At 40.4% G+C, this 11,907-nt stretch overlaps 1 protein-coding gene across 2 annotated transcripts; it reads left to right on the forward strand.

Annotated features, from left to right (window-relative positions):
* The first annotated feature begins 420 nt into the window (after nt 1–420).
* On the forward strand, nt 421–9,782 carry LOC122972123 (zinc transporter ZIP12-like). Of its 2 annotated transcripts, XM_044338894.1 has the most exons (13): nt 421–572; nt 1,504–1,803; nt 2,632–2,970; nt 3,053–3,260; nt 4,295–4,458; nt 4,590–4,761; nt 5,417–5,589; nt 5,697–5,852; nt 6,071–6,151; nt 8,291–8,363; nt 8,507–8,665; nt 8,776–8,963; nt 9,199–9,782. In XM_044338894.1, the coding sequence occupies exons 2-13, from the start codon at nt 1,555–1,557 to the stop codon at nt 9,325–9,327; spliced, it is 2,091 nt and encodes a 696-aa protein (XP_044194829.1). In that variant the 5' UTR covers nt 421–572; nt 1,504–1,554; the 3' UTR covers nt 9,328–9,782. The 2 variants fall into 2 exon arrangements, with proteins under 2 accessions (XP_044194829.1, XP_044194828.1); XM_044338893.1 differs by lacking the exon at nt 421–572 and having other exon boundaries at nt 1,274–1,803.
* Nucleotides 9,783–11,907: the final 2,125 nt, after the last annotated feature.

The raw sequence follows: 11,907 nt of genomic DNA on the forward strand, positions 1-11,907 counted from the left end.
TTTGGCCTCTTTCCACCTCTGTAAGGAGAGTTATGCTGCCTTGAAAACTATAAAAATGATGATTGCCAGACAGTACATGGTTATTAGCCTAATATGACTCCCTTGTATAGTGTCCTTTGAAACTGGGATTTATAGTAGTCACTAAAACACCCCTGTAATGTGACAGAGAAAAGCATGCTTTAAGGAAAGCATGTCTGCTATTTTGTCTAGTGGGCTCAGCAGTAATCCTGACATCCACCCAAATACTGCCTCACAGGTGGCTTGATATGAGAAAGTTCAAAATATTAGTCTGTCAGGCACCAGACTTACAATCACCTCTACCAGCGGCTGGCCACCCCCATCACCTCATTGTTGAAAATGAGGCAGCCTTTTCCATGGCAACCACAGCCCTCTCAGGCTGCCGCAGCTAATCCTCAGGAGCTTACTCAATTCTTACTTCTCGTAAGAGGGTTTTACCAACAACACCAATGCCCAGGAATTCTCCCCAAACAAGCACTGGATCTTCTGTTTATCCTGCCGGAGGAGGAAAACAAACCTAGTTACAGCAGCTGAGGGGTGAAGAGGGAAGAGAGGTAGGCCTGCTTCATCCGGTGTGCTTTTTCATCCATTACATCCCAGGTATTAATGTAGCTTTTAGGATTTTTCAACAACAGTTATGTTGCTCAGTCAGTCTGACCTGCAGGTTGTACAGTGTGGGAGGATGTTGGAATGTGTTGCGAGAAAGCTTGGCATATTTTGCTCTGTATGTTTGATCTCTGATGACTCTGAGATAAAACATACAAATACAGAATAAGAAAACCTTCAATTTGAATGTCACAGGTGCTTTGGGGGGCAGTGGGGCTCGTAGTCAACATACCACATGTACTCACTCACATCTCGCTGCAAAACAACTGATGCCTCTAAATAAGGAAACCAGCTCGATATTCAGACCATTATGAAAACTGACAGTTTTAAAAAGATTCAAGGACATTCTTAAATTGTAACTGAAAAGGTGTTTCAGCATTTCCAGTGACCTCTGTGGTACTTGTGCACTTTAGGGGAACTGTTTTGTTTGGGTCTCTCTTTCTCTGAGCCATTAAATAATAGCTTTTTCCTAATTTGCCTTTTTTATTTTGCACCAGCTTCCTTTTGCAACTGTAGCATACTGTAATTTTTCCTCAATACTAATTATTTTCCCTACAATCTCCCCCTTCATGCCCCCTTCTCCCTGCCCCTGTGCTCTCTCACTTGCCTGCACTAATCCTTTTGTTGTGGACTGAGGGGCCCAGGCTTTGGCTGACCGTTCGTCACTGTAAGGGCTGGTTCAGCTGAAGGGTGCCCACCGAGCCCTCCTGTCCTCCACCAGATCAGGCGTGCCTATTATTAATGCCTCTCTCAGCAAGAACACATCCGCTGCTCTTCTTTAGAAGCTTTCCCTCTCCTCTTCTCGTTCGCCGTCATTCAAATTTCTCTCAATTTTCTTGTCTATCTTCTCTCTCCATCACCTTCTTGCTGTCTGTCAAGCCCTTTGCCAGTCCTGGGAGCTTGAGGGAGTCAGACGGCCTCGGTAGGAACATGCACTTCAGGAGCAGTGCTCCCCTTTTGCTGCTGCTGCTTCTTCTTTGTCTGCTGGGGAGTGTCCTGGAGGTGAAAGGGCAGGAGCGGGGGCACCTGCAGGAGGCTCAAAGGGCCTTGAATCTGCCCCTGAGTACTGATGATGAACCTCGTTTCCAGAAGAACCACACAGGTATCCTGATCACCACACTGCTCCGGGCGGTGCACTGCGCAGAGCAGACTGGCAACACTCAGGACGTCTGTGACAAGGTAAGGCCTTCACCTGTCTCTGTACATGATAAACCAAGCTCACTAAGTGCCTTGTGACATGATAGTACATATATAAATTAGATTATTTGAAAAGATTCTCCCGATTCCCACATCCCTACAAAAGCTACAACTTTTACATCCAATATGCTAAGTGCTTATTATGTATTCATCCCATTTCTGCCTGCTTATTCCAGGAGACATGCTTATTATGGCTGGAATGTGAGTGAATGTGGAGGCTTAAGTCCTTGACCTCTATGGGGCATTCATGCTGAGTGGCTTTAGACATCCCTCAGTTTGACATAATAAACTCCATAGAGTGGACTTAGAGGTACTTCACATGTTTGTGCAGGTTGACTGACAATGGGATTATGTGTGTGTGTGTGTGTGTGTGTGTGTGTGTGTCGAGCCTTGAAAAAAATCTAGAGTGAGATTTATGAATTAAGAAAGCAACTTAAATTTCTTCTTTGTTTGAACAGTGTGCTCTCTCTAACACACTCTCCCAGTTGCCTATATTCTTGTGTGTGGGTCTCATTGGGCTCAACTTGCCAAAATACAAGCAGCAGCACAAAGCTACTCCTTTTCCAAGAAGCTCAGTACAGTGTACGCAGGAATAAAATGGGCCTTTTATAAAGCTGACCTCTTTTCCACAATATGTTGACATGCAAATCTAAGGTCAGTCAGCGCTCACATGACTGAACACCATAATCCAGATTTTGCACCGTTTGCCATCAAATATGAAAATTAGTTTGTGTTATTTTGCAGCATTCTGTCCTTAATATCTGCCTAAAATGGTTCCGTTTTACTCTTGTGGTCCTCTTCTTGTCACAGTGCCTGACACCAGACGTAGCTCTCTCTGTGCTGGAGGATGATGGGAAGGCTTACCTTACTGAGGAGGACTTCCAGCGGATGTCCACTGTTCTGCTGTACTACATTATTAACTTGCAAGATCTGTGCGTGTCCAACTCTGCCTCTCCTTCCTCCCTTTCCTCGTCCTACTCCTCCTCCTCATCTGGGAACTATCAGTTCTACCTTTTGGCCCTCATCAATCTACACCCAGCTGAAGACAACCGCTTCCTATCATCCAGTGAGACAGAAACTATTCTGCAGCTCATCAACAAACACTACAACCCCTCCAGCCAAGACGCCTCTACCTCATCTGATTTACAAGTAAGACATTTTTATCTGACAGATGTATCCTTTCTTGACTGGTGCAGATCTGGATATCATACTTTCACCTTTGATCCCACAGTGTATTGATGCTGCACATCTCCTCGGAGATGTTAACAACAAAGAAAATCCAGGTGCTGGTGCGTCTTCAGTGCCTAAACTGGCCGCAGCCATCATCAGCCACATCCTGCAGGGTCACTGTTTCAGCCGGAGGAACCTTCCATCACCTGCCTTCTTTACTGACTATATCTTTCACTCACTAAATTGCACTAGTAACCTGCAGATTATAGGTAAGTTTATAAGTATATTCAACTTGTTATACACTCACACTAACCTGATGTTTGATGATGAAGTAGACTAATAACCATAGCTACACAAAAAACCTGTAAAAGAATCTTATTCTCTTTCCTTCTGTTATTGAAACCTGAAATAACTTTAGCTCATTTTTTGGGGGGGGGGGCAGAAGCACACTGCGAACTCAACACTGACATATTATCTCCCTTTAAGTTAACTGATTGGCAAAAAGATAGTCATTGACACATCCAGCAGAGAGAGAGCAACATTAGCATTCATTTGGAAACTTGTTTTTGGCTACCCAACAAATGTAAGTCCAATATTCAATCTCTTTTTAGCTCTGTTTTTGGTCTCCACCAATGCCCGAGGGAAATATTTGGCTCTTTAGCTGCTTAATGCTGCACTATGCTCACCAGCTAGTTGCTAACTTTGTCTGACTGACATTTAGTGCTGGGCAGGTAGCATACAGTGAGTTTTTAGAGCTTTCTCACTGAAAACATGTATTCAACGCCGATGAGAGCAGTGAGACTCAATCAAAGTTGCAGGCCAGAAAATCAAACCAATGAGCTGAAACTCGCTATAAAGCTGAGGGAACGGTGGAGTTGGGTTCTCAGTGGATTCATCGCTACGAGCAACACTTTCATATTACACATAGTCATTTGATCCATTGTTATTTTGAAATTATAGCTGCTTTATCGTCTCTATATTTCCTTTTGCTGCCACTGACTATGAAGAATGAGTAGTCGTGCTTGAAAGAGCAATTAACCCTCCTTAGAGATTTTCATTAGTCTGGTTTTTAAAGGCTTTTTAAAGACCATTCTAAAAATAAATTAAATGATCTTTTACATGAAAAGACTCAAAATGATTATTGAATACTGGCACAACATGCTGGTTACCTGTTCAACAAGCAAGTTCAATCCAAAATCTCAAAACTATGTACAGTATTTTGTCCACATTTTTTAAAACAATAATCTGATTTGGAACCCTGACTAATTTAGATTAATCTGAGTTGGTGCCATTTCTCTGTTAGACTTAGAGGAGTTGCTTCATCAGCTGGGTGTCGGACGGGAAGGAGCTGCACACTCTCACCACAGGAAGAGGCGGAGCATCACTGGGGGCTTGCAGACAGGGGGGGGGCATCCGCTGGATGGTTGCAACCAAGACACTAGGGGAGTAACCAGAGACTGGGCACAGGTGAAGTTTACAGGAGAAGATTCGGTACTGAGATTCAAAACATACTGCGTGACTATTATATTGCTGCAGGTACTGATTTGATGAGCCTCTTACTGATTCCCAAATTTGTCTTTTCCTTTAAATCCAATCAGGTATGTTTTTCAGCCAATCAGTTGGTGGATATTTTTGCCCTGGATCCTCATTTGCCAATTTCCAAGGAGCACTTCAGACAAATATGTCCAGCCATTATTCAGCAGTTGCTAGGCAATGCCTGTGAGACTGCAGAGGAAAAACCAAGAGGATCTCTGCCCACTGCTCTCGAGAGTAAGACATTTTACTGCATTGTTTTCTCTCCACAGCACACAGTCACTAATAAACACAATATACAGAAGTTGCGGCTGAATAAACCTTTTTTTAATTGTGACTTTTTGTTTACTGGATCGAGGAAGACCTTTTACATGAAATGTTTTATTTTATGTCATCAATTACACTACTGAATAAGAAAAAAGGGCAAATTCATACATATTATGACACATATTATTGACTGAGAAAAACATTCAGAAAATTGGTTATAAATGACTTGCAAAAGGAAAAGGGCTGTAAATTGACACTGATGATAAAAAAAATTGCATCATGGACTTTTAGTTGTGTATTTGCACAATCATAGAAAGATACACACAGTAATAAAACTAAATAGATATGTGCACAGTCCCTCCAAAAAAAAGCTAATTCAATCCAGTGTAATCATGAACATCAGACAGACAAGATGAAACAAGCAAGAATAACAAGCAGGTAAAAGAAACATAAAAAAAAGGAACATACAATCAAACAGTTATTTGGTTTGGTTTGGTGCGGAGCAACAAATACAAACATATAAAGATGTTCAAATGCAGTCCTTGTAAAACTGAGCTTCAGCTTGAAGTTTCATAAAATTTATATTTTTGGACATGAAAAGCTCATAAGCCTTTCCTTTCTGCAGAGTATGGCTACAGCACGGCTGCTGTCCTGCTCATCACGGTGGGCTCCATGCTGGGAATCTGCCTGATCTTCTTTAACTCCTGCCAGGAAACCTACACGCTCATCCTGCAGCTGTTTGTGGGCCTGGCAGTGGGAACTCTCTCAGGAGACGCGCTCCTGCACCTCATACCACAGGTATACAACACAAAGCTTCACTGTCTTCTGTTACTGATGTATGGAGATGCCATGTCTTCGCCTGGTGAGTAAATGTCTAACAGTTTCCTCTTTGTCTCCTCCTGGAGATCCTTGGCCTCCATGACGACACTCACAGTCATGATGTAGAGCACTACGCAGAGGGAAAGGAGTATCTGTGGAAGATCCTTGGCATGATCGCTGGGATCTACGGCTTTTTCCTCATTGAAAGAATCTTCTCCTTTTTGGTTCCTTTTCATGACCATGTAAGAGTTTTAATTTAATAATGCAAAAGTTAAGCAGATTGCAAAATACACACAATGTAGTGTATGAGGGGGAAAGGAATATTTATGTTGGACAAGGTTGTCGCTGATTTTCTTTATCTAATCAGATTTTTTTCCCATAAACAAGCAAGTTTATGTGCTGAGGCTGAATTCTTGCCGAGCTGATTGTTGAGCAGCAGTGGACTTTCTTTTGTCCGCAGGGTCATTCCAGTGACTTAACCTTAGAGCTGAACTGCAATGGTCAGTCACAGAGGGGCAAATCCATTTCCACTATACAGCTGGTGAGTGTCATCACAACCCACACTGACCTTTCATGTTCTTATAGTGTTCTTGCTGGGAAATCCTGGTTCCTGTCATCATCTCTATTGTTTACTTTGTTACGGAGCAGACCGCGGCAACCATGACAAGGCAGTTCCTGGATATTAAACGGCAAAATATCAAAGAAAGAAAAGTTTAACACACTGTAAAATATTGTACAAGAATTTAGTGGAATCAGCTAATCTCTTGTCATTAACTTAAATAAGTAGTTTTATTATGTATAATAAATTATTATATAAATATATGTTAATTCAACTAAGTCTTTTGAAAGAGTTGGTTAAATGTACTGCTGAGAGATCACTCAACTCATTAAATTACGTTTTTGAAAAAGTATGATCAGCATGTCAGCAGACTTCCCATCATGCATTACTTGAGAGTTAAACTCTCCAAAGACTCTTCTTTTTTGTAGTAACAAGAAGATGTACATGTGTGTCTTTAATACATGTCAAGACAAGTCATGGTTGTTTCTTGTCATAATCATGGAAACAATGCAAACCATGATGAAGCTTAAGATCAAATTCAATCACTATCCCCAAATAAAAAGCAATTGCTAGTCACTTTTAGCAGCTTTGCATGTTGTCTCTGTACTGAATCTGGTACAACATGGTACTAGAAGTTCTAGATGTAGAATCTGCAGCATTAAGATCTCTGTGACAAAGTAATTGTCTCCTCCAATTGAGAAAATGTAAATGAAAAGCAAACCTGACTGCAACCTCTTATCAATATGACTGAACAGGTGTTGATTCCTTACATTTATTGAACTTGTTACCTCTAGCTGAGTTAACTTAGTTTAACATTTTTAAAACTCGTGAGACAACTTTGAAGTTCAAACTAATTCTTCAACAGAAGTTCAGTTACATAACAAAACGCCCCTGTGCAATATCACTAAAATGTTAAATGATTCAGCATTGTATCATCATAATAATTGTAGTATTTTAAGGGTGGAGTGCAGGGTATTTGATCTTAGTTATAATTAAAAACAAACAGATTTGAGAGGCTAAATTGAAAATACAGACCTCAAAGTACAACCTCAATGCAACAAAAGTGAGTACACCTGTAACCACTGAAACAAAAGTCAAATCAAGTCAATGTTTTTTTTAAACTTATAGTCTTATTAGTGCCAAAGTCCTTCTTTTTGTTACAGTTCTTCCACCGCAGCTGAACATTGTCTGTCGAGACACAAAGAGGGATTTATTTTTACTAAAAAGACTGTAACTGTTGAAGATATCCATTTTTTTGACTAACTCAGACTGCTGAAACTTCATATTACCTTAAGATAAACTTTTAAATATGTATTTTGTTTCAACAAAAGGACTTTAGATTTTGTACCACTTTGGGTTTCATTGTAAGCACATTTGGAGCAAATCTTCCAATGTATTATTTAAGAAAAACCTGTTTTTTTCCAATTGTTTTAAGAAAGACTTGAAAAATAGAGCTTATTATGCTCCCAAAACCAAGATGCATCTCTGGTAGCAGCTGAGTTGTTGCATTGGTTAAATATTGTGTTCACTGTGTTGTACAGCTGCAGAGTTAAATAAAGTCAATATAGTTTCATTCACCCCAATGATGCTCCACTCCCACACTACTCCTCCATCTGAATATCAAGAAAGCACTAATGCGCTTGTTATAAACAGCATTCAGCTGATAACAACAGTTGGACAAGTTTGGGGACATTACAGCTCATCTATCCAAAAAATCTTTAAGCCCACATCAATCCATTTAATTCATTTTCAGTGTTCAAAATTAGACTGAAAACAATTTAACTTCAAATTTCACTGAAATCAATTTTCCAGCTCTGCTCTTATGTAACAGGAAATGAAGAGTGGTGTGGGAGGGAGTAAAGGAACAGGGCACGTAGGATGTTGGAGAATGAGAAGTGTTGGATCATTGAGAAAGCACTTCATGCTTGTGTTGAATCATGTACATAAAGTCGAATACATACACTCGAAACTAGACCATTTCAGACACAGACGCAGGTCCAAAAGAGGCAGCAACCTCAACCGTTCTATCCCTACTGTGCTGTAATTTTCATAAAGTCAGTCTATTTTAAATTTCTCAATTTTGGATCACAGGTTAAGAGAGTAATTATCTGTATCATGCAGGGTCCAGTGGATGACTTGGAGTGTACAGAAATATCTCCTGAACACACAGACACAACGAGCCCTTCACATCAGAGTAAGCTAAACCGCTCCTTCAATATGAGCTACACAGCACTGATGAATGTGATGTACTTTGTAATTAGTCGCCTGGCATGACAGAGCGATTGTCACGGTCTGAGGATGAGCTTTTGACGGCACAGACTCCCCTTGTGTTCCCAGGACAAGGGGTTCCTCTGCTGGCTGTGATGGTAATTGTGGGAGACAGCCTTCATAACTTCGCCGATGGCCTGGTTGTTGGCGCGGCCTTCTCCTCTTCAGCCGAGACTGGCATGGCGACAACTGTGGCCATCCTGTGCCACGAGATCCCGCATGAGATGGGTGAGAGGTCACGGTGATTAGTTTGGGAACGCTTCTGTTGTTTTTTCGGCTTAGGCCAGGAAACACTCTGCTTGACTGACCGACTTATCTCTTCTGCTTTTGTTTTCAAGGGGACTTTGCAGTGTTGCTCAGCTCTGGACTCTCTGTGAAGACTGCTGTGCTAATGAACTTTCTCAGTGCTCTGACGGCCTTCATGGGCCTCTACATCGGACTGTTTGTTTCCGCAGAGATAGAGGTGCAGCAGTGGATCTTCACTGTTACTGCTGGCATTTTTCTCTACTTGTCACTAGTAGAAATGGTAAGGGAGCCTTCTTAAAGGACAAGGCCAGTGGTATTCTGTTTTCTTATTGAAAAACAAATTCCATGAAAAGATCAAAACCAACATTAGAGCATGTCCTAAAAACAAGCCTGATAAAACCACATTGCTAGCATGGCTAAAAACACATCAATGAGCCACACTGGCGCACTGGGTGACTTACTTATATTCCCATCTGTGTATGAAAACTATTGACTTATTTTCTTTCTTCCATCAGCTTCCAGAGATGAGTCGAGTGAAGACCAACAGACCGTGTCTCATGTTTCTCCTGCAGAACCTCGGTCTCTTGATGGGTTGGGCTTGTCTTTTGCTTCTGGCGCTCTTTGAACATGAACTCAAATTCTAAACACACATAAGCCTTTATGTATTCAACAACAAGCTGACTTGTGTTTCTTGAAATTGTCATTGACTTGTTTATTATTATCTCCAACTGTACGCTCATGCAAGTGGTAGTGTGTGCAAACAGGATATTTGAACAAGTCTTTCTTGGTCAAAGAGTGAGTATTTCATGGTGTTGTCATCTCAACAATGGATAACAAATGCACAGTACGTTAGCTGTATGAATCCTCTCTTTTTTTTTATACATGATGATTTATTTTTGTATGTTATGTATCATGGGTACCTGTGTCTGGACACTACATGTCTAGTTTACCCTTTTATTACCTTATTTGGCAGCATCAGGTACAATTGTGCATATCTGTTGTTCTGTGAAATATAAATATGTTGTTGCCTCAGACAATCAAATCATTTTTTTAAGTAATTTGTCACCTGCAAAATATAAAGTGTTGTAAATCTTGTTTATTACTTGTATGTCAGTGTCTTTATACTAATAAGGGAATATGTCATTTAAAAGGCATCGAGTTCATGAGGGTTTTGTTGATTTTGTACATTGTCTTATTTTATATTTTACAGGGCCGTAATTTCTTAAAAAGTCCTAAGAGGTTTCCTGAGAGAAGTATGTAGTTTGTATGTTTTATATGTGGTACTAAATTTGGTACTAATCATAGGGAAAATAGAGAGTTCAAATGGTACACCTCCAGGTAATTAAATGTAATTAATTGCTAGTGTAACCTACACACTTTTAGTCATGACTTACTGTAGTGTTAGACGTGCAAAAATATGGAATTTGTCTGCATACAATTCAACATATATGAAAAATCAAAGCCTCCAATAATAAATGAATAATGAATGAACATTTACTTGGGTTTAAATTGAGCTTTTCTTTCAAGGAACTTATTCATTTTTTCCCTATGATTTGTACCAAATTACATAGTTTTATTAGAAAAAATATTAGGATAATACCCTCTAATATTAGGTGCAAAAGAAAGGACTAATACCTCTTTGTGAGACATAAGCAGCTCTACAATATGTTGATATTTGAAACCCTGCTTTTAGACAAACATTGCTCTCTTTCAGCATCTCATCTCGGAGGCATTGTTCTTTGTTTTTCAAGGCCTCTCTGTGATCCAATATGAGGGCACTTCCACCCACCTGAGCTACTTGTTCTGTTCATCCACCAACCTGGATGACTAATGCTCGCTGTGCAAGACAGAAACTGCATGTGGAGCGATCCGGCCCACACAGCGCACATGCTCTTTACCAGCCAGAGTGGGCCTGTAAAAAAAGGAGGTGGAGGAAGATGAGAATATGATGAATGCATCAGCACAATAACATAAATGAAACACAGCAAATCAACTTATTTGTACATTAAATTGGATTTGTGAGACTGAAAGAAAGGGTGAGCTTAAGAGGGATTTTTTAATCGGCTTGCTGTGATTTAATTCTGGTGCTCACATCATCAACATATTTCTGTAAAATTTGAGCAAACAGCTGTCAAGCCCTTTCATTATTTGTGTGGGGGATTAGTTTCATTGCACCATTTGCATTATGCCGATTATGTTAATTTCCCATCCTAAGCTCACTATCACAGTGCAATACGTCTTTTATATTGACAGTGTCATGAGATTATTTGGCTATCACTGCAGAAAAAAGCTGACACCATTTATTGTGACTTCCCGAGTAATGTTCAAACAATTGGAGGAAGTCCATTGCATTTTTCACTTATTCTAGCAATTCTGCTGTTATTTTGGAAGTGCCAACCTCTGGCATTTCCAGGAAAGCTTGAGGCCTACTGGTTTGTGTGTGGATCTGTTCTTTTGCACCAAAGAGCAATGTTTTGGCATGTGCGCGTCTTTTCAAGGCAGCTGCTGCCAGGATGGAGGAAGGAAGGGTCTTTTTATCTGGGCCATGTTGGTGTGAACACCGAGTATCCTCACTTGTTCAGCAGAGTCCTGTCAGAAGACAAGATCAGCTCCGGGGTCATCGAGGCAGCAGAGCACACAAATGATGGGAAAAAGAGAGACACAAAACAGGAAATATAAAAGGGTTTTTCCTTTGATTTGAAAGGATCTGACTTAGAATAATCCTTTGCACCTGTTATTGTTATAAACCACATGGGATCAAATTGCTGGAAGTAAGACATTTTAGTTGTATTCACTCGGGACTTAATATAAATGAAATGTTGGAAGGCATCAGTCTTAAATTGAGGCAAGTTTCTTTATTTTGAAAAACAGTTGGTTTTAACACAGATAATGGCAATGTGTAATTTAGTCTCTAGTTAAAGGTGTACTCCACCAATTTAGTAGTGTAATTCCATAAAGTTGGTGGACTTGAGAGACAGATCTGTTAATAAATGGTCAAAATTGTAGCTGTACATGCAGAGATATCCTCCAGAAACACTGCACCCTACATTTCCCATAATGTCACCATCATAGCATATTTTGTTAGACTATCCAGACTTGATAAATGCCCACACCCTGCAAACTCCACGCATATTTTGACGCAGGTTTTCTGTCTCCAAGTCCCAGCTGAGATACAATCATCAGGGTTGTTTTCTCAGACTTTAGAAAGCTCCCTCCAGAGCCAC

This window comes from Thunnus albacares, chromosome 21 (assembly GCF_914725855.1).
Source record: "Thunnus albacares chromosome 21, fThuAlb1.1, whole genome shotgun sequence".
Lineage (NCBI taxonomy): Eukaryota > Metazoa > Chordata > Actinopteri > Scombriformes > Scombridae > Thunnus > Thunnus albacares.